At 37.6% G+C, this 23,346-nt stretch overlaps 1 protein-coding gene across 1 annotated transcript in view; it reads right to left on the reverse strand.

The window, feature by feature from the left end:
- Positions 1–3,214: 3,214 nt before the first annotated feature.
- Positions 3,215–23,346, reverse strand: part of FOCAD (focadhesin) — a 90,658-nt gene continuing 70,526 nt past the window's right edge. The window contains exons 30-45 of the mRNA XM_058044115.1: positions 20,540–20,687; positions 18,573–18,692; positions 17,599–17,721; positions 16,664–16,741; positions 16,220–16,291; positions 15,960–16,062; positions 15,111–15,191; positions 13,949–14,077; positions 12,808–12,923; positions 11,320–11,580; positions 10,620–10,709; positions 8,944–9,121; positions 7,443–7,540; positions 6,234–6,485; positions 5,016–5,091; positions 3,215–3,643 (exon numbers count right to left, since the gene is read on the reverse strand). Of these exons, the coding sequence (XP_057900098.1) occupies positions 3,570–3,643; positions 5,016–5,091; positions 6,234–6,485; positions 7,443–7,540; positions 8,944–9,121; positions 10,620–10,709; positions 11,320–11,580; positions 12,808–12,923; positions 13,949–14,077; positions 15,111–15,191; positions 15,960–16,062; positions 16,220–16,291; positions 16,664–16,741; positions 17,599–17,721; positions 18,573–18,692; positions 20,540–20,687 (1,999 nt within the window). The 3' untranslated portion in view covers positions 3,215–3,569. The remainder of the gene's footprint in view (positions 3,644–5,015; positions 5,092–6,233; positions 6,486–7,442; positions 7,541–8,943; positions 9,122–10,619; positions 10,710–11,319; positions 11,581–12,807; positions 12,924–13,948; positions 14,078–15,110; positions 15,192–15,959; positions 16,063–16,219; positions 16,292–16,663; positions 16,742–17,598; positions 17,722–18,572; positions 18,693–20,539; positions 20,688–23,346) is intronic.

Genomic DNA, 23,346 nt, shown 5'->3' on the forward strand with positions numbered 1-23,346 from the left:
AACTCATGTTGACTGTGCTTGTGTATTGTTCTTTAAATGCCTTTCAATAGTATCCAGTATGATCTTGGTAAATTTTCCCTGGTAATGAAGTTAACAGCCCTGCAGTTGTCTGTGTCTTTCCTCATGCCCTTCTGGTAAACTGGCCAGCTTCTGGTCAGCAAGGATTTCCCCAGACTCCCAAGAGGTAGCTACTCCAGTGCTCTGGGATGAATCCCATCAGGCCTCACAGACTTACAAAGATGAAAGTGATATCACTGCTCATTTACAGTTTCAGTGTCCAGAAATGGAAAGTCACTGCTGCTGTATGTTCTCTAACTGAGACAACAGGCCAGACCAATGTGTATCAATGTTATTAATGACTGATACAAAAGCAGTATAATACCTCTGCCTTTTCCTCATCCTTTTTTTGGGTTGACTACCTTCATCAAGAACTGGTTGAATATTTTCCTTAAATCTCCTCTTGCTCTAAGCATACTCAGAATTTCTTCTTTTTAATCTGACCCAACACTGGCCAGTTTCAACTCTGAGCTTTCTACTTTAGTGTTTTCTCCCTACACATGGGATCCACAGCTCTGTAATCATCCTGTGAGGCCTGACCTCTCTTACAGCCATCATTCTTTTCTTTATGAGTTCCAAGAGGAGTTCCCTGTTCAGCCAAGCTGCTCTTCTCGCTTGACTTTCGGCATAGTGTGATTTGCTTGCTCCTGTGCTTCTGAAAGGTTGCCCTTAAAAATGGACCAGCACTCATGGATCTCTAAGCTCTGAAAATCAGATTCCCAGAGGACACTGCTAACTAGCTTCCTGAGCAGTTTAAGGTTTGCTATTCTGAAATCTAGGATAGCAACTCTGATGACTCATTTCTCATTTACACCAAAAAATTTAAACTCATCATTTAAACTCATGATTACTGTGGCCAAAACAGCCATCTAAAAATCCCATCTTCTCCTTCACTATTCACAAACAGCAAGTTGGGGATGGGGAGGGGCAGGGGGAGAGTTGAGGGGGACATCTTTGCTAGTTGTCTCAATGAATACTTGCAGCAAGAAATTATCTTCAACATACTTCTGGAATTTCTGAGACTTCCTTGTGACAGTTGTCTGGCATTTCCAGTTGATGTTCAGGAAACTGAAATTTTCCATAAGAAGAAGGGCTGCTGGTCCAGAGATTTCTCATCATTGCCCATAGATTAAATAATCACTGCTAGCATTGTGACTGAGTGAACAGCAGTAGACACCTACAGTGACATCTGCTTTGTTTTCCATCTCTCTAATTCTCACTCGGGGGCTTTCAACCACATCATTCCTAACTGCAAGGAATGACAGTGAAAACTGTACCTTCCAATGGCAACTCTTTTGCCTTGCCTATCCCTCCTACAGCCCTGCAGTCTGTAGCTCTGCATGCCAGCACTCCAGTCATGGAACTCATTCTACCAAGTCTCACTAATCCCAATCTCATAGCTTTGGGAGCTGACAAATGCTTCCAGTAAATCCTGTTCATTTCTTGTATCATGTGCATTGGGGTTCAAACATTTCAAATACTCTCTTAAGCTCTCAGTGCTCTATGCAGCTCTGTTAACATTGCCACCCTCAGGCCATGCTATGCCACCCCTTGGATCCCACGTTCTACTAGACGTCAGTAAGAATTTAGGTAATTCACATGTTTACATATTGCTCCTCTATGCAAACTGAAACACAGCAAGTAGGCATCACACAGTGATTTCCTTTAAAAAAGACAAAATTTCATCTGAATTAAAATGCTAGTCAACATGCAAACTGAGATGATTAGGGTGTAAGTTAGTTTGAAACAGTACATTAGAGATGGAACCATTAAAATGTGACATATTTGGCATTGTTAGAGATTACTAAGAAGTGCACACAAATGGAAAGTCATGAACTGAGGTGCAAAATCACTGACAAGGACTTTCAGTGAGTCCTTCTGCACATTCACCTTTTAGACAGTTTTCTCAGTATAGAGATGCATATGCAACAGAAAACTACCACTAATTATACACGATTTTGGAAAGGCAAACAAGTACTGCATTAATCCTTTACACACCCAATCAGTGAAGAAATGCTCAGCCTTCACACAGTACCCTGTTGGATGAGAAAATCCTAGAAAGAGTCATGGAATCATAGATTTGGAAGGGGGCTCTAAAGATCATCAAAGTCCAGCTCCCGGACCTGCATAGGACAACCCCAAGAGTCCCACTGTGTGCCTGAGAGCGCTGTCCAAATGCTTCTTGAGCTCCGTCAGGCTGGTGCTGTGACTTCCCTGGGGAGCTGTTCCTGTGCCCAGCCACCCTCGGGGTGAAGAACCTTTTCCACATATCCAACATAAACCTCCCCTGACACAGCTTCAGGCCACTCCCTCAGGTCCTGTCACTGTCACCACAGAAAAGAGCTCAGTGCCTGCCCCTCCTCTTCCCCTCACAAGGAAGTTGTAATGGCAGTGAGGGCTCTCCTCTGTCTCCTCTTCTCCAGGCTGAGCAGACCAAGTGACCAAGAAGTCAGAAGAGAATTTCTTCAACAGAGGAAATGTTATCAGTCCTGAAAATAAGATAACTCCTCCAGTGGGGTGTGTCTTCAAGATGTATGGAAATATAATTTCCTGATCAAAAATCAACAATGCTCCTACCAGTACTGTTTTGAAAGACACTAGGGAACAGTGCCCAATTATATTAAGTTAATTTTTGTCTACTTCAGCAAGGAGGATTGCTAAATATAAAATCTCTTGCAATACCTGTCTTGGCAAGATTGCAAAGTGAAAAAGTCTCTATTCCTTCAGAAAAAAAAAAGTAATAAATAAGGAAAATAGCAGGGGCTAATCTATTTAAGATGATAAATGTGGAAAAGAGTTGCTATATTGTCCCTTTTCCCTAGAGGCAGAAGAAGAATTCTCATTATGTGCAGAGAAGTATCAAGGAGACAAGAACAGTTACAAGTGGAAAGAAAATGGCAACTGTCCTGGAGCTGCAAATACAACAGCCATCAGGAGTATTGACTCATTTCAGCAATCTTTATAAAGCCATTGCAACCCAGACATGCATACCACCCCTCTTCAGAAACCCTGCTCACACTATATAGTCATAATGCGTTGTCATTACTGCACAAGAACATTGTGTTATTACTACAGGAAGGATTATCAGTTCAAAAATAATGCTCATTCCAAGTCTAGTTACATTAAAACATACTTTAATAAATACGCTATATCCATCAAATTTTCCTGGTTTGTTTTATTTTCAGCCATTCTTTCAAAGCTTCTACGAATTAAAGGAATATTCATTCCAACTCTTGAGGTTCCCAGATGTCACTGAAACAATTCAATTGAAACTGAATGTGTATTTTTCATTTAGATTCAGCACATTTGCAAAACAGTAACACATCACTTAAAGACAAAATATTTTCATAGGAAATTTTGTGATGAAGCAAAAGGGTAAAAAAAAATCCAAACCAAATAAAAAATCTTGTGGTAGGAAATGTCTTTGAAATACAGCTTCTTGATGCCTGAGGAATAATAATATGTTTTCAAGTACAGACAGTTTTCTTCATTGGATAAGGTATGGTGTGCAGCTACCACCCATAAGCTTTAGTCCATATTGCTTTTTTCTTGAACTCTGCAAGAGATCTCAAGGCCAGAAGTGTAACTGTGAAGACAGGGACAAATTACATTAAATTGTGCAGTCCAAATGAAAAGATGTGACAGTATTCTTCCTAGTAATTTTACTAGCACAGGTATAGGTTTAGTTCTCCTTTTACTGACTCTTAATAATTCCTTCACTTGTGGTGATGTACTAGGCCCTTCCTTTGCTTTGTAGCACATCTCCTACTGAAATCATATCACATGATCTTCTTATTAGTCTATCACTTAGACACACAGATCAACCAACATTGCAGAAAGCTCAAATTCAATGAGTAATGATGCAAGCCAGGACATAGGAGGCACTGGGAACAACAGAAGTACAAAATCTTAAGTCCTCTGCTCAATTCACTGATTGGAAATGCAACTCACCGACTTCTTAATTCAATTTGAAAGAATCATGTGTTTAGACAAAATCCAGTAACCAACCTAGTCACAGTCTAGTTATTCACATGGAAGTTTTATGTTCTAGTATGTAAAAGGAAAAAAAACAATGGGAAGCTCAGAGGGAACAGTGACTTATAGAGAAGTCTGGGCATACTGACAATATATGGTGAGCATCAGAACTCTGATGTACAGAAGAGGTTCTCCAACAGCCCTTAGCATTGCTTCTGGTGGAGATTAGCAGACATTACAGGGAAATTTATCAGAGTGACTAAGACTGCAGACATCAGAACAAGGGTAATTATCCTATTAATGCAAATAACTCAATAACTGGATTTCTAGAAGCCTTGTTTAGGTCTAACAAATCAGATGGTCCAAAGGAAGTGCCTTGTGTTCATGGAAAAATGCACAAATGCACTTACCTCACTTGAAAATATTTGTGGTTTCCTCTTTAAATTACTTGCACAGATACTACACATGTAAGTAAGCAATAGGATGCATGACAGGGCAGCAACTCCTACCATAATTCAACATATTGTCTACTTTCCATTTTTCTTTTCATGCATCTTTTCAACAACCCTCATTTCTCTTTCCTTTTTTCTCAGACCCCTTTACTAGGCTGTCCTAGTTCACCTCCTACCCGTTCCACACAGCACAGTCCTTACTTGCACCTATGTTATGTGATTTGTATTCTAGTACTAGAGGATTTCCCAATAGTATGCTGCATCTTTTTTTTAAGGGTAACTTCAAAAACAACAGACAGACCTATTAATGAAATAAGCTTGTGTACTAGATGTACCTCTAGGTCCTTTGGACCCTAAGTGCTACATCATAAGCATCAGAAGATGAAATAGCAAATGTAAAGTGTTACAGACAACAATGTCAACTTACCTGTGATAATTACCTCAAAGACAAAATCTCACTCCTTATAACAACTGAATTTTGATCTATCCTGTCTGTTATAGAAAAATGAGGCCAAATTAAAAATATATTACCTTTCAGCAGATCCATGGTAGATTTTGATAATGCTTCCCTAGGACATTCCATCATATTGATCAGCCATTCAATAAACTGAAGATAGAAATATGAAAAAAAATCTGAATTAAAAAAGCCCCTGTATCAGAACATGATGAATTATTTTCAGTTTGACAGACAATATTTGATTTCTGCTAAATTCAGTTATCTAATCAGAGGCAGTGGCCAATGAAGCTTCTGCCCAAAGTAAACAAAACACCCTTGAGTACATCTCCCTGTCAACGCAATTCTTCCCATAGTTTGATCTGAAACTCCCTTTGTTCCTTCTAATTATGTCAGCAATAATTCTTTGTAAGAAGAAGGCACATTAAACAGCTTCCCTCCATGTTGCCTGTTCATACCTTTAACCTATTAATATAATTCTTTCTTATCAGTCTCTTGTCCAAGTGTTTTACTTCAGAACTCTTATTGCCTTTGTTCCTCTTTTGACCTCTCTCATTTTTTGTTATTTTTTTCTGGCAGTGCAGGGTGCCTGGATGACAATATGGTATTTAAACTCATGAGGATGATTTTTCAGGGCAAGGCCTCACATTCTTCCTTAAAACCTAATTAGGTACTTGCATAATAACAGCTCACCCCTGCATTCCTCTGACATTCTGAATTCTGACTTCAGGGGTAACTCTGAGCATAGACGCATGCTCAGAGAGTTCTCAAGAGATTCCAGTTTGCACAAAACAGCTAACTATTAATCTATAGATAAATAACAGTACTTCCACATATAGCAACTACATGAATTGCACAGAAAGTTTGCCAAATTAGGCCCAACTTTCCACATTTATTTTCAACCCATACTTCAAAATAAATGACAAATACTGCAAACCATGAAGAAGATCTTTGATTGCTCTGAATTTACAGTTTGGTGTGTGCAACTGCAGAGGATCCTTTCAGTGTTTAAAACACGGACTTGCTACCAGCAGCTCCCAATTCTCTTCTCCCAGCTGTATTTTCTTAAGACTTTGACTCCCAGCTTTGGAATTTATTTTTTTTTTGCAACTCTCAAATTTTACTTAAGAAACTACCTTCATATCTGATTAACAATAAAGTGAGATCACAATTGAGATGCAATAACATACAGAGGAAATAACTGCTCTATCTAAGATCCAAGGTGACTACCAAAAATGGGGTGCTTTCTCATGTAAAGTGAGATGCCACTCAGATTTCACTACATGCAATTTTACCTTCTGTGTTTGTTCTTTCCATGGTTCTTTAGCCAGCAAAAGGGAAAGGCTACTTGGAAGGAGAGTGAGAGTCTCTTGCCCAGCAAACTCGTCAGTGGGGTGCTTGCCAATGTGTTCCTCATATAATTCTGGTGATACCATGTGGTGTTTCCACAGTGACCAGTCAGCACTGAGGCCAAGCAGTAATGGTGCACCATGGTCAGCCCAGGCCAAAACAGAAGCTGCGAACAGCCACATGAGGAAATCTATGCACTAAACAGGGAAAAGGCAAAAATGCACTTCATTAAATGAATAATAGAGAAGGAGAAAAAAAATTTTAAAACCTCACAAAAAAACCCCTCAAACAAACAAAAACAAAACAAAACAAAAACCCAAAAAAACCCACCAAAAAACCACCAACAAAAAAAACCACGAAAAACTCATCCAAAAAAGAAACCAACCAAAGAAACCCAAGACCAAAATCCAGATGATGACCTGCTCTTAAAAACAATCATTTAAAAATTCAGGCAAAATTCAAGAACTAACAAGTTTTTAATATCCTTCTATGTTTTGAAGCGCATAAGCCTCTTTATAAATTCAAACTAAAATGTCCACATAAAGAAAAGTAAAATCACACTCTTCTAAAATCATCTTTTAGATTTAAGGTGATCTACAACTCACTTAAAATGGGGAAATAACTTTTTCACAGCAAACTGACCGTTGAAGGAAATCACAGATGGTCACCCTTGTGATCCTTGTTATAAATGGTTGGGAAATATTGCAGCAATATAATTAATGCCCTTCTGATCTAAGCAGCAGCTTATTTTATGTTCTCAAACAGAAGATCTAAAATTGGTGAAAAACATAATTTCTTTAAAACTGTCCAAGCCCTCTCAGAACCAGAAACTACACCGTTCTGACCTGCCTAGACAGTTCTACTAGTGAATTCAAAATTTTCCTTCAATTGTTCTAAATACAGTAAATTTTAAGGAATTATTTCCTTTAGTTGGCTTAAGGTTCCATCATAGCCTAAATGTAAAAGTTATTTTAAAGTAAGAGTTTTAAATACACATTCATTCACAAAAATTGTGAAGATCTTCTCTGTGGTGGTGAGATCACAATCTTCTAAAATACAAAAGCATGGGGAATAATGCTTATTACTGTGGAAAAATGTGAAATATATCAGAAACTCCTTCTGTCCTTGTACCAAATAATTTTCACAGCCATTACCTCTTTCAGATCACCATTTTGTAAGGGTGTTGACTTGCACGCTACATTTCTGATGTAGCCCATCAGGTCTAACAGCCAGTCCATTCTTTTCAGAACTCCTAGAAAAAGAAAAAGAATACTGAATCATGTCAAATACTAGAATGCATTGCTTTTCATTAAAAAGCAAGCACAGAAAATCACTATAGCAGGAAAGTACCAACTGCAGAAGAACAAAGATCATCAACACCACTACCACATTTGATTAATTCTGCCACTGACAGAAAACATACAAGCCCTTAAATAGTACAGAAACGTTGCTTATAATGCAGGCAACACATTGAACACATGCACACACATACACAAAAAAAAAAAAAAAAAAAGCCAGGAAGAAAACCAAACCACAAAACCACAAACAAAAGACTGAATGAGAATTATTTCACAAAATGACAGCTTGCAGGACCAAGTATGCACATATGACTGCTACAGAATCCTAAAGCTGCCCTCAATGTGCAAATTACTGTGAAAATGGTCCTACAGTGTTGAGACGGTGAGTAAACTGTGGTCAAAGCATAAAAATAAAATCAGCCCTTAATTCATCTCAAGGATGGAAGACATTTCATTGATTCAGATTCTGCTATCCATAATCTGTTCTACCACTTAGAAGCTCACCACCAAGACCACATACAAGTGCCTCCTTTCATGCTGTCTCCTCTTTTACCCAAAGAATCCTCACTTCACTCAATTAAAACTTAGTACTCTTTGAAGTTCTTCAAACACAGCTGGCAGCTAAGGCATCTGGCAATATAATGCTTTGAAGTTGTTCAGTGAACAGACGCAGACAAAAAACTTTCTGCCATGAAAATGAGACTTCATTCTTGTATCTTTCTGTTCTTGTTCCTTCCTTCTTTATCTTCCTGTGTGTTTCTCCTAGTTCTCTTGCATCAGCCTCTATACTTTGTCAGACCCATAGCTGAGCCAGCCCAAATCATTAACCCACCAGATGACTATCTGGTATAGTTATGAGGAAGAAAAAAAGGAAATTTGTTTCCTATGTTAAATCAGTGCAAGGAGTTCAGGAAAGAAAGTTATGTCCCTAGTTCTACCAGTCTCACGGGAACATCCCCCACCTTCTGTGTGACATACTGGTAAGTCAGATTTTAGGTCAGAAGGTTAGCAGAGTTGCAGTATTGAGATGTACAGATGTACTATGTACACCTGTAACGCTATCCTAAAAAGAGTGGGAGATACAGATCTAGTTAAAATTCTGGTCTGTAAACCACATTGATGAGACAAATGACTTGTAGCTGGATCACAGAAAAAGAAGTAACTGCAGTAAAACACAAATGCAAAGTTTGGTACAAGTACTTGAATAATAAAAGAATTCTGAAGACACTAGTTTTTAATATGGAAAAATTTGGAAACACTTTGGTTAAATCATCTTAAAATTATTTTAAAGGAATCAGTGTAGATTCATAAATATCTGTTGATTGCATTGTTGATTTTTCTTTAAGCCTAATTTTACCTGTATTTTCATGTCTCACAATGCGAGCATGATAGAAACTATGCAAGAACATCCATAAAATATTTTTCTTCTGATGATATCCTGCCACAACATGAATCACGGCACTCAAGTTCGTCAGAGACAATCTGCCTTGAGAAACTAAATACACTTTCACAAACGTGGCCTTCTCGATATTGTTCTGCAAATGCAATAAAAAGAAAAGTTAAATTTAAAGGTACATTTCTTGTGGGAACAGTAAATTCTGCACTCTTCTTTATAAAAAAGTAAGAAACTGAATAACTAGTAGGTTTCATTTTCCTCAAGACATATTATTACACAGAATACTGTACATGCTACTTGAACTTTACACTGTTCGAAATAGGCCAGCAAAGTAACTCAGTACAGCTTGTTTTCATATTGCTTTAAATTTTACATTCCCCTTTGAATTGAATGAACAGCTTAACAGTTTTGGACATTCAAGTCTTCTTGCAAGACAGATACACTGTAGTGACAAAAAGAGGTTTTCTTGAATGATGTTTTCCAGTGTGAAATAAGAAGTGAAAAATACAAGGAAATGACAGTTCAGCTTCCACAACCTATTTGAACGTTTGATGCTCTAGTGAATTTCACAGCAAACGGAACAGGGGGCTTTAGTCAAAGATGTTTGTTTTTAAAAGCTTGATCTGAAAACATCAAGTTCTTCCACACAGGTCACTTCCTTAGCGTTTCAGCTGCTAAGAATTCCACTGCTAATTGATTCCACTGATGAGCTACAAGATAAAAGCTTTTTTTATTCCATTATCATCCTCAGTCATCTTGTCCACCAGGAAACATTCTGAGTGTGAATGTAAATATAGAACATAAAGTCAAGAATGAAAGGTTTTTCAGTCAGTTATTTCACATTTTTAAGAGAAGCACAGATCCACCAGTTCAAGGACAGCTAGTCACCAGGATCCATTTACAGTCCAGTTTCAAGCAGGTGGGTATATTAACCAAAGAGTATTTCTAATATTAACCAAGTGGTCTGCTGTTTGCATCATTGGTCTGAGATGTAGAAGATATAACACCACTCTGGTTCACACCATTCCTGTTCTGCTAAGAGAAGTAATTCCCAGAATCAGAGAGTTAGACTGAAAAAGACCTATGAGATTATTAAGTCCAACATATGATTCAACAATACCATGTCCACAAGACTTTGGCACTGAGTGTCACATCCAGTTTTTCCTTGAACACCTCTAGGGACGGTGTCGCCACCATCTCCCTAGTGTGGCACTGCCATTCTAAGGTCTAATCACACTGTCTGTGAAGAAATTGTTCCTAAAGTCCAGTCTAAACCTCTCCTAGTGCAGCTTAGGAGAAAGAGGAGTGCATCTTCTCATCCTGTCAGGGACGGGTTGCCTGAGAGAAGAGGCCAACCCCCACCCCCCCACCTCACCAAGTTAGTTAAGACTCTGGTTCAAATGTGCCAGGTGAAATCATGAGTATTTCAGTCTCTTTGAGAAAGTTTGGGATATGGATCTTATCACTTCTGCTACTCTCTACTGCCTGCAGATTAAATCCAGAACACTCTTACCAACATGTCAAGAAAAACAATTAAATGCTCCCAGTGAGCTAAAATAGTCTGGTGACAATAGAAATTACAAGGTTGCTTGTTTCACATGATCTGGTGATAAAAGAGCATAACTAAATATAATTACCTTGGAGATCTGGACAATGCGATTGATCTCTGAATCAGCCATTTCTGAAATACATCTTGCTACGTCGATATACATCTCCAGTTCACCTCTCTGCAAACAGAAAATTAAATGCATGTCTATATCTGGCTTTCTTCATCATAAAAATTGGTGAGTTTAGGAACTTGTTAATGATAATGATGAATAATTAATCTATCTTCTAGCCTCACCTAATCTATTTTAGAAAATCTGTATTTGCTGAGGAATTTGACATACATCAATGTACAAAAACAATGGTGTTTGAATACTTTTAAAGAATTTATTCTGTTTATGGCAAAGGGCCATTCTTTGGAAGTATTTTCTGTAGCTAAATAGCTTCTTTAAATCACTGTAAGAAACTGAATCCTCTGTGGGGAAAAAGAAAGCCTTCTCATTGTTCACTTCTCTTTCATTAAAATTTATTTCAGTACTAATACTGTAATTTTCCATTACTGAATCGTTTATGAGGGAGGAGTGCATGTTAGATTGGTTTCACAACATCATATTCTAAAATAACCAAAAATAAGTTAAACTGAAATTATGCTGCTGTTTTAACTAATATAACTAAAAATTGTACATTTAATTAATGTATTGAATCTGATGCATCAGTGCAAAAGGATGGGCCTTACCATCATTAAAAAAATACCTAGCTACAGTGTTCATACACCTCATTCATACTCCTCACCTGAATCTCATTTGGAAGAAGCTCATATATCTTCTCCACAGCCCGACACAAAAAGCTCCAGCAAAACTGGGCAGGGTTGGGAAGTTTCATTGCCTGGATGAGCCCCTGTAGAACACACTGGCAAATTTCTGGGTTTTTTGTGCGGTTCTGCACTTCAAATTGTTGTATCAGAAGCACTTCTGTAAAAGACTGCAGTTTGTCTTCTGCAACATGTTGCATCCACAGGGACAGGGACATGAAAAGATATTTCTGAGTTTTCATCTGAAAAGGAAAATTTTTTGCTCCGTTTCAAATTCTAGCTCTTCATTGACCTTGAACTATTGTTGGATAAAATTATAAAAAGAGTGGCTCAAACACGACTTATAAAAGCACCTAAAGTCATAAATATTTCTCAGGTCTTTTCTTCTTCCCTTTTTGTCATGAATTTTTTGAATTAAAAAGAGTTCAAACATGTCAATATTCTGTTTTCATTAAAAACTGAAGAACTTACTTTCAATGAATATTAGACATCACATCCCCATATGGACAGAGCAATATTTTTACATGGCACCCAATGCATCCCTACATAAAGCATACAGACTATCTAGACAGTCAGTGACAGAAGTATGGTAGCCACAGAACCATGAATGTTGCTAGTTAGTGAAGAAGAATTAATAACCCGTACGAAATGCAGAGCTTAATTCTCTGTGGCTCATCTTATTTTGTGACCTCAAATTCCCACTGCAGCTGGAAAAGTGGTAGTCAGAAATAAAATCTTTTTTTTTGGTACTTTACCAGTTATGTACCTTAAAACTACCAGCAAATGTTTGAATATCTAAGACTAATGAATTAAAACAAAAAACATTCCTTGAAGAGATCACAGAAACAAGCAACTAATTTTCTGAGAATTGTCATGAATCTGCTCCTGAACTTGGATAAAGGAACAGAAATGTGCAGTCAAGTGTTCTGTGGGATTCAGGGAGTTTTACATACTGTACCATGGAATCCACCTTTCAATTCCAGAAGAACAGAAAAGCAATGAAGGATAAGACCAAATCTGATTATACTGTAGGTTAGTCTGTTGAGTATCTACAAAATTAAGGCAAGGTTCTCAAGACATAGCTATTTTTACTAGTTAGCTAGATCAAGAGACCTTGCTAGAAAAAGTAGGTAAACTTTTGGACAGATTAGGGTGGACCTTTTTAGAGACATTTAGCCGGTAAAAATAAAGGATACTTTTTCTCCCTACATGCCATGCTTTATGTCTCCAGTTTATCAGCACTATAGGTCTTAAGCAGTAAAGTAAAATGAGTGTAGCAGGTCTTAAGTCTGCCTTGAATTTCAAGGCCCCAGAATAACCTCTCTCTCACTATAAATACTCACTAAATGGTATTTCTGAAGAATTATGAACCCAGTAATCCTTTTCTGGTGAGACAGCCTAAACATTGTCACTGAGGAATTTTATATGAAAAAGGTGCTGAGCTCCCACAAGTTTTCTGACATACGTACACTGAGACTGTAGATAAGGGGAGGTGCCACCCACATCCCTAAAAGCATTGCTGCATTTTGAGATGACTGGGCCTGTGTCACAGCCAGTTCAAGGCAGAGATGTTTTACCTCATCACCTAAAACAGAAGAAAACAAACTAAGTTATAAAGAAAATATTTTCCCTTGAAATTTGTTCTCAACTCATAAAATAAAGGAGGGCTATTGTTCTACTAGAGCATTACATTACAACTTATTTTTCTAAAAATCCTACTTAAAGGATTTTAACATACACATAGCACAAACATTTTTTAACACATACATATTAGAAGACTCTTCTTTACATTCATGCACTTTCAGCAAGAAGCATCAGCATTTGTTCAAGTTATTTCAATTCACTGAGGAACAAAAATGTGGGAATACTAACAAAAGTAAAAATTTAAAAAAAAAAGCCCTCCTTGCCAAATAAAGTCAATATTTAATCCACAGAAGGAAAAAGTAGTCAATATTCCTGGACTATGATGTTGTCTGAAATATAAAACAGCCACAAAACAGATGTACTCTTTCCTCTGAAAATTCCCTGATTTACAAAAGTAAGACTCCAAAGTGAAAAGCAGGAATAAAAAAACTCTCCAGACATTTAACAAGTTTCAGCTCTTCATAAGAATGGCAGACCTCAGTATAGGAATCTTTTTCCACTATTTTGAAAATTATTACCCTGTGTAATTTAGTAGAAAGTGCATTTCAAACTAGTGATAGCCAGATGAACTACCAAACAGTTCAAATATGTGAAAAAAGTGGCATACAGGCTCTAACATGGGCATTGGACCAAGCATTTACCAGTTACTGATAACAGGATACAATTAGTTGAGTTTTATGATGGACTCATATAAATAGTTCAAATGAAATGTTCAGGCTACTTTCACCAACATTTTAGGGAACTTCTCAGCTCTGATCTTTAGTTTTTCTTCAGTTAAACAGTATCCACATGGTGATGACAAATATATACTTGTGAACACTAAAAAGTCAGTCTTGAAAGCAAAATAAAACTAGCCACTCCACTAACTTCAAGCCCTGAAGAGGGATCCAAAGTTTGTAAAAGCTGCATTAGTAAAGAACTCTTGTGACAAATACAGAAGTCTTAATAGAAAACTACTACTCTTACCAAAGTCCAGCCTCATCAAAGGAGAAAGAATGGATGCCCAGTTTACAGGTGGATACTGATGGCTTTCTCCAACTAATGCAATGGGTGCCAGTGCTACTTTCACCAGTTCAGCTGGGACAGATTCAGGGCCTAGAACAGAGGATTCAGAGTCTAAATTGTATACACACATACGTGGCTGAACAGCTTAGCAAAAAATGTGAACACTACACTGTAGTTCAAGCTCTAGTAAAGAACTGAAAAGTGTTACAAAATCACTGTTACTTCCCTTTGCATCTGAGAATTAGCTATTTCATTTATAATGAATGGATACATTTTTTTGTTAGTAATAAACAAAAACTTTCTGGTCCCTTGTTCTTCAGTCAATTTATAAGTTAATTACACATATTCCTCATCTAGTAGGGTAGTATTTCTGCATTTCTTATTGGGAGAACAGCAGAGTTTTCTGACAATGTTTTCCTTTCTCATCTTGCAGATGCAGGCCAAAAGATCAGTCAGATAAGTGCTAACCTTTGCTACATACCATGTTAACTTATGTCAACATAAGTTAACTCAGTCCTCCTGGAATCAAAACATAGGCATTTTAACCACCATTTAAAGCAAAGCTTGCTTCATAGGACAGCAGTGAGCTCACTTAATTCCACACAGAAGCAATCCTCTCCATCCTCCTTAAGACTACTCTGAGACATCTCTTTTACCAGACTTCCTCATGTAAGACCATACTTTCTTCAGGCCTCTTTGCATCTATCCCAGCAGTAATCTGTTTAATACCACTCTGTTACAGAGAATCTTAATCCAGCATCACTGAAATAAGGGGCAGCATAAAGTCGGTCTGATGATGGAGTATTAACTGAGCATACAGGCTAACACTTAAAAATTGTTTGACTTTCCTTCTCATAGGGAAGAAACATCATCTCATCAACAGAGAGGGAAGAGAAAAGGGTTTTAAAAGTCAAAAATCAGGTGGAGAAAGCGAAAGTCCTAACTACACAATATTAACTTTATCTTTTTGATTGTAATTAAATTTCTTTTTTGAATATCACACATTAACAAAGTTCAAATTTGTACTTAGAAAAGTTCTCTTAGTAAATAAAAGCAAGTGTTTAAGGTCATCTTTTATAGCCAGAACAAACTTCCTAGAGTAATACTGTAGTTTGATCCTTACCTTTCTTTCCACCTTCAATAGCAAAGTCAATGGCTGCCCTGATAAAGCTGTTCACAGGTAAGTAGCCAAAATCTGGAGGAACTGTGAAGATAAAAAGACTATTATATTCTAAAACATCATCAGCAAAATTATAACCTGCTCTCCCAGGTAAATTTAATGGTCAGACTGAGCTGTGTTTGAGCAAACTGATTCTGTAGGTGACTCAGAGTATTTAGACCACAAGACTGATAGACATATTGGCCTTTTCACCTTTAAGGCAAGCTAAACATTTCTGGTGGTGAGAGGTGCCAGATCTGAAAAAACAAATTCACAGATCAACTGAAAAGCCAGGGATAAGAACTTCCTTAAAAATACATTGGGCACTGCAAGCTGGGCTTTGAAAGGGAGCGCTTCAAAATTTTAAGAAGTCTAATGGAGCAGAGACATTTCATATCTATCTAACTTTAGGCAGGAATGCATGCATGCAGGCATACATAAGAGCAGAAACTTTGAAAGACTTTTCTCTGTGATGTTCATCTACATTTTGTATTTTTGGTTCCCAGGTTAGTTCACACCAAAGCAAACAGCTTCAACTTCATTAGCTTTTGCTTGTTCCTGGTATTTCATTAATTATTAATTATCCAGCCTTTACCTCACCAATGGATATTGAAACAACACTTAAAGTTAGCAATGTATCGGCCACCTGGAAAGGGCACAGAACACTAATTTTTTTATTTCAGCTAACCAGAGAAGATCTGTTCTAGGAAAATACTTCTAAAACGTTAGCATTATCTCATGTGTCCCTCACTGTCTTTTTAGTGATGCGCTATTTCTACATGTTCTTTAGGAAGCCGTAATAAAGTATCTTACCAGATGCCCTGTTCTGGGTAGAAGACAAACAGGACATGTGAAGACGTCCTAGAAGTTTTGCTGCATTTGTCTGAAGACCAATCTGCTCAGAGAAACTAATTATCTGTTGAGACAAAGCACTAGTTAGACAAATTTCCCTACACTGCCTCATTCAAGCTGGACACAAACATTACGTAACTCCTTTTAAACAGACTTGTTTTGCTTGTGCAAGGCGTGAAGGTATGCTAGTGCATTATCCAAAGGAGGAAACACCTTCTTACCTGTGTAAGGGTTCTGATCACTTCATTCAGCTTACTTTGAAACTGTGAGGACTGAATGCTCTCAGATTTCAGCTGCATGAGAAAAAGAGGTTAATTTAGTAAGAGACAAAAAAGAAGCAACAAACAGAAAAAATTCTGAAAATAGATTACATTTGCACTCATGCCTTTCTCTGGTAGTGGGAGAGAGAAAAGGAGAAAGCTTACATGGGCTGAAAACTTTTCCCCAGTGGCACTGCACATGGGCCATACGATGGCAAATGGAACAAGCCCCATTTTAAGCACTGCAATTCAATGTTGCTTGAATTAACCAAACATGAATTATTGCAAAAATGTGATGTCCTGGTTTACAGCCATCACTGTAGGAATGGGAAGCATGCATCCCATCTTGCCTTCTAGGCAAATTTCTCCATGAGATTAAGGTACCATTTGCTTGCATGTTCTGACCTGTATCATGCCTCCTTCAGAGCCCACCAGTGCAACCAGCCCACTGACAGCAGCCAGACGTTCCATTGTTGGAGAACCCTGGAAGCATAATTCAGGACCAGTAAGCCAATGTGATGACACAACACTACTGTAGGACTAAACGCTTGTTCTTCCAACTTAAAAACCATGACTACTATCACTAGCACACCTCTAATCCCAATAGCCTTTTCAGATCAGACTCCAGCATGGTAGATAATAAAAATCCCTCTCTTGATGAATGAAAGCTTTATGAATTAAGGAATGAGCTTCCTCCTCACTCCTCCAAATCTGAAATCATCATGGATTGACAAATCATTTTTTCTCCTAGCACAATCTGTATTCCACAAAATATACCAGTGCAATTCAACTCAAAACCAGTTTCTTTATTGACAATTACCTTTAGCTGCAATCTTAATATGTAAGTTTAGAGTTTGATTTGAAACACTTAACTTTTCCAGATAAATTGAAATAATTTTAATGACTAAGGCAGTATAATCACACTTCTTTTTTCTTTCTTTTTTGACAAGCAGCACCTGATTTCACAAGCCATTTTCACTTAATAACCTAGACTTTATCCTTGGGCACTGTTCCAAATTAGTGAACATGTCCAAATTAAGACCTCATTGAGATAAGCATTTCTCATAAGTTATCCAAATTGAAGAGAAACAGGGATTTTTTTCCCTTTAGCAAACAGCCCAAAATTATCCTCTCGCTTCCAAATATCAAACAGCATATTCAGACAGTTCTAACTTTTCCTAACATCACTCCTTGCAAGAAGCAAGTAAAATTATGTTTTTACTGTTAATTTTAAACAGCACACCATCCCTTCCCCACCTCCTCTACCCCCACCTATGAAAAAAACACCTAAACCAACAAAACAAGTGCAAAACCCAAGATATACATAGAAACTCCTTTACCTCTGCAAGCACAATTTTTATCCAGGCTGCCATTAGTCTGTTACTCAGGTCTTCAGCTTTCCCATGACCACAAGCTGACAATCCATGTACTATTGCACCTAAAGCTAAAGCAAAACTGTAGGTCTGTAAGAAAAAGAACTTATTAAAACAGATTTTACAAAGGAATCTATATTTTTATACATTTATTATTGAAACATTACTCACATATTTATTATTTCCCAACAATCTTTGTCTCAAATACCAGATACTTTATTTCAAGTGACATGGGATTTTCTAAGATTAAATCTTTGACACATAGAGCCTTGGTTTTAGAGCAGATTTTCTGACATGAAGTCTAGCACAGGTAGTTAGCTCTGACTTCCTATTTTTCAGATAAACATTCTGAACAGTTGATTAATATAATAGCAGGCTTTGACTCAAAATGGTTGCCTCCTCTGGCTACTTCATTTCCTGGCAAACATTAACCAGAAAAGAACCTGCACTAAAATATTGAGATTATTTTTGGCAATTTGAGGGGTACCCTACGACACTAGGGATGAAACATACACCTGTAGGAAGCTGTTATGTTTATGGTTATGCACTGTCAGTTGTTCAGGCACAGCAAAAATTCAGAACAGCACATTTGATGTATCTTCCCACCAAGAAAAAGAAATTATAGAAATATGCTATAAAAGAGACAAAAAATGGCAAGATACAGGGACTAAAGACATGAAATGTAATAATTTCTCTTCTAAATGCAATCAAACACATGCAACTTGTTTTTATTTCACTGTCTGGTAATTGCTATATGCATTAATGAATCAAGTGGTAATCTTAGTAATTGTGTGGTATGCAAAATACATTCATCAATATTAATTAATTATGAAAGTGGAGCAACATAATTGTCTTGAATTACAGTTTAGGAAAAGCAGTATCCAATACTAAATAGATGAGAGAAAGAAAACGGAAGTAAAGCCCAAATACAGAATTATTACCTGCTGATTATTTTCTGCTAAGGTCCGTAGCTTGCTCATAGCCTTCTCAGCCTCAGCTGCTTCTATTATTCCAACACTGAAAGCAGAGACACAGGAACAGGCCACAGAATAGGCAAGTACCTGAAAAACATTTTATTCCATTAACTAGTCTCTAATCAAGCTCAATGTAACAATGGTCACATTGAATAATGTGCCAGCATGACAGAAAAGATATAACATTTTCAGTTTATACTTCCAGATATTTATTCCCTCTCTGAAAGACTCTTCATTGATGCTAATAATGTTAAACAAACGCAACTAAAACTTCAAAGTACCTCTGGTTTTACAGAGGTCAAACTCCTAACCTTCCACACAAATGTAGGTATTCTCTAAATACAAGTATCTGATCATTATTTATGTAAGCATATTCAGCATGCTGTGCTCCCATCAAGGATGTCTGTCAGGCCAGAAAATCAGCACATAGAACTGCCTCTCACACACATCCCACAACACCAGCCTCCTATCCTTGCGGAAGGATTCACCAGCAACATTGCTTTTCTGTTCTGCCATGGAGAATAAGTGAACTACCAACAAAGCAAGTGTGCTTTGTTATAACCTCCTCTGTACCAAAGTTAAGCAGCAGAACAACACGACTCTGAGGGAAGCAGAGAGCACCTACCTACTGCGCAGGATTGACATCAATTTGACCTCTAGCAAGTAATGTGCAGATTGTACCTTTTGCTGCAGCAGGCCAATGGGTTATGTGCAAATCACCTACAGTTCTGAAAGAGCCTCCTGTGCATCTCATATAGTAGCATTCATCCTAGAGTGCTGCCCAAATTTTACTCATCTCTACAAATCCTTACAGAGGTTTTAATTGCAAAGGGTAAGCTTTCTTTTTCTTCCCAAACTGTCTCATGATGTTAAACAGTTGCTCCTTTCATCTCAGAAGTTTCTGTATTGAACTCAGTTTAATTTCAATAATGCACTTGGAGATCTCTGGGGACACATAAATTATTTCATAGCTGTAAGTAATTTTAATGCATGAACCGTAAGTTGCAAAAGGCTAATCCCCAACACATATGAACTGCCAAAAAAATAAAACTCCATCTATGAAGATGTTTAATAAAGAGCTTTCAGAACACTACCAACAGGGGGAAAAGAATAATGCTATCAATCTCTATTGACTCCTGTAAGAAAAACAGAGGATTGCGCAACTCAACTGCTCAGCTGCTCCAGTCTTACATATATCATACACAGACAGTGTTGTCTTTTCTCGTGCAAAACATTTTCTTGTTCTGATTTTTGTTTTCTGTGGCAAACTCTTTGAATTTCATCAGTTTTCATTCTCAAGTTTTACCTCAGCAGAGTTATAGGCTAAGTACATGGACCATGTCAAAACTTACAGGACGTATCCTGGAAAAAAACTTCCTGAAATGCAGGGCTCAGTTTAAGTGTTCAAAACATAAAGAAAACATAAATGGGGGCATAGCAGCATGCACAAGTACAGAATTCACATTAGCTAGTGACACAAAATTTCAAAGAAATATACAGAAGGCATATTGAAAGGACGAAGTATTAGTACTTAAGTTATCTCTAAGAGTAACTTGTTGTCTACTTTTAGTAGATCAGCTGAGCAGTAAACAACTGTATGTAAGAGACCCATACTCATAGTTACTCATGATCCAACTTTCAACAGTTTTATTTGGGGTTAAGGAATTAAAGAAGACCTTTAAAGGATCATGTCTGTTATCTTCAGGCAGTTTCTTAATGTCTTTGCAAGATTACACATTATTCTATTCTTATTGTTGCTGTTATTATCACTTTTTTTCCCAGCAGACATAAACCCACATATTGTGAAAGAAAAAGTAGAAATTAAGCCTTCCAGTATCACAGATTAAAAAAGTTTCAGCAAAAAGGCTGTAATTATTAAAGGGAGGAAACAAAATAAAAGGAAGACTTAAAATTTGTGATAAAATAGGTCATACCTCTTGGACTCCTCTGCTTTGGTCCTCACTGCTGTCCAGGTATTTGTAGAGTTTTCGCAATGAAGCAGAAACATGCACTCGTGATTCTGTTTGGCTACTGTGACTCATAAATGAAAGAACAAGTCCTACTCCTAAAATACATCCAGTGCTTTAAAAGAAAATAAAAGAGAAAAGATTAAGTATGCTTTGGCTGCTCTGAACTCCCTTTAAACCCTAATAAAGTTTGTGAGTAAGAAGACCTCTTGGCCTTGCCTGATAACTACCCCTGCAGATAATTTATTACCACAGTCAATTTTGCAAATGGTTTTTATTTCACACATCATTTTCAAGAAACACCAGACGAAAGAAGAGCATAAGAAGAAAGTGTTTATTTAAATAATAAGTCCTACACATACAACCTCACTATTCCTTCTGTCTCTGAAGAACCAGTAGCCCCAACAACAAATGCCATAAACTAGTATAAAGGAAGTATTGATCCAAATTTCTGTGTGTCCTGATAGTATAAACTAGGAAATCCCAATTAGACATACTAATTGCAGGTTCAATGAGTGTATTAGCATCTGCTGCTGTCAGACTCCTTCAAGAGCTGTTCCATTTGCAAAAGTAATGAAATTAGTCATTAAGGCAGAGAACTGCTAAGTTGGTTTTCTTAGTCAGGTAAGAAATTAAGGTATTCACCTGCATTTCCTAACAGGAATGATCAGGTGTGCATTCTAACTTGTACGTACTAAAATTTTCATATGCTACAGTGGAGCAGCTTCATCAAGGTAGACATATCCAGCACACCTAACTGTTTGATGCTGAGGATACTTAAAATTGCAACAAGAACATAGTTTCAAAGGACATAATTTAATAGGGCAGCTGGCACAAACATCTCCACAGCCTCCACCTCTCTATCAGATTTTTATTCAGAAATTCCATTCTGGACCAAAGATCTTCTACTAAATTCTGCGTATGTGCTCCCATAACAAATTCCAAGTCATCAGGTTTGTCAGAAAACTTCCAAACAGTTCTGGCTTCCATCATGAGATACTAAAACACAGCAGACACTTATTTCATCAGTTTTCATGATCTCTCACTGGCACACATCCCCAGTTGCTCTTATTTGTAGATGATTGTTTTCCCCCTGTGCACATCTCCCTGACACTGCTTGTAGCAAGCAGCAGGCAGTGAAATGAACATGGCTAGGATCTTAGGCATTCTCCTATCCAACTTAAAAATGGCCAAGAAAAAAAAAGCTGCTGCTTTTACTCAGGTCGGTAAAAAAGAGACATCTGAAAAGAACTTCAGTCATGCTTTTAAGACAATGTTTTACAGTAACTGGGGATTAAGGATGATTGAGCATGGCTAGAAGACACAGAGGGGTGTCTTGGGAGTGATATTTTTTTTCAGCAAAGACCAAACAAACCTTTTTAAGCAATTGGTATATCCGAATTAATGACTAGCCAATAAAACAAGGGCTCTAAATTCAAGTTTACACTATTGCTTGTTGACAAAACGACATAGAAAGAAAATAGAGTTTCTCAGAGCTATAGTATTTTATGTTATTCACAGTTAATAAAGACTTAAAACATTATTGAACACTAAAGAAAGAATAAAACTTCACCTTCTCTGCCCCACATTTTGTAACTAACAATTGCTCTCATTTGGCTACCTTATTTGTGAGCTACATAAAATGAGTACTAGGTATTTTTCATCTACATGATATCTCAGATTTCCTAGCACATTTTAAGTGTTTTACTGCCAAAGCATCAGGTTGCAGGAGTCCTGCCTTCCACTGGGTGCAGCCTGAGCCTGAACAGCACTGATTGCCACACCTGCACTGCTTAGCAGACCTATGCTCAAAACACTGCCAGTCTGTTTTTTGTGAAAAAGAAAATCACCGATTTAGCAGGAGTGAAACACTGGTGAAAATGCTTATGCCTCACAGCTGATCATGCCTTTGTCACATTTGATGAAAAGGATGGAAAGGACCTTCCTTTGGAACAGCAGTTTACAAGTAGAAATGCAAAACTTGGACAACTCTGCAACATTTACAGCTCTACATTACTTCTTTGCTCACAGAGAGAACTTGTACTAGACACCTTTAAAAACCTTTAAAACCCCTCTCTTCAATCTTCCCTCTCCTGCTTGCCATTGTTTCATACTCTTCTGGCAACCTCTCGCTGCCAGAAAAGTCTGGCTTGGCTCTTCTCTGAGGCTTTGATCTCCAGCTAACAGGCTGCACAAACCAGCAATAGGCATGACAAAGGGGTGCAGCTGGTAGAGTCTCTGTGTACTGTGTGTCTCACCCTGTGCCACTCAAAAGGCAACAGAAATCCTCACTAAGCTGTACAGGTTCACAGCCCAATGGTGCACAGCTATGACTCCTCAGAGCTTTTCAGAAAGTGCACTGGAGAAAGGAGGGCAAAGGAAAATGGGAATTATTGCTGTTTCTTTTGAACAGTGAAGAGCTGGGCAGAGTAATGCTCAAACTGAAAGAAAACCTTATGCACCCACACTGAGCCAATCAAGATACTGCAGTTCCTTCCCTGATTTGAAAGAGAAATGACTGCTGTGGAAGAAACATCCTGCCATGCTAAGTTAGCTGCCTCATGGTGACTGACAGGTGTTTTATTGTCTAAGGAGATTCAAGTTCTAACTTTAAAAACTTAAGCAATGCAAAGTCTGTGACTGATTCTGTTTTAGGGAGCATACCTCCAAAGGGCCTTTCCAGCCTGCCTGAACTGGTGATTATATGCAAGTACTCAGAACTTGCTGTCTCCTTGTCCAATTCTTATACTTTTCTGTGTAGAATTAAGGAAGAA

This window comes from Melospiza georgiana, chromosome Z (genome assembly GCF_028018845.1).
Source record: "Melospiza georgiana isolate bMelGeo1 chromosome Z, bMelGeo1.pri, whole genome shotgun sequence".
Classification (NCBI taxonomy): Eukaryota; Metazoa; Chordata; class Aves; order Passeriformes; family Passerellidae; genus Melospiza; species Melospiza georgiana.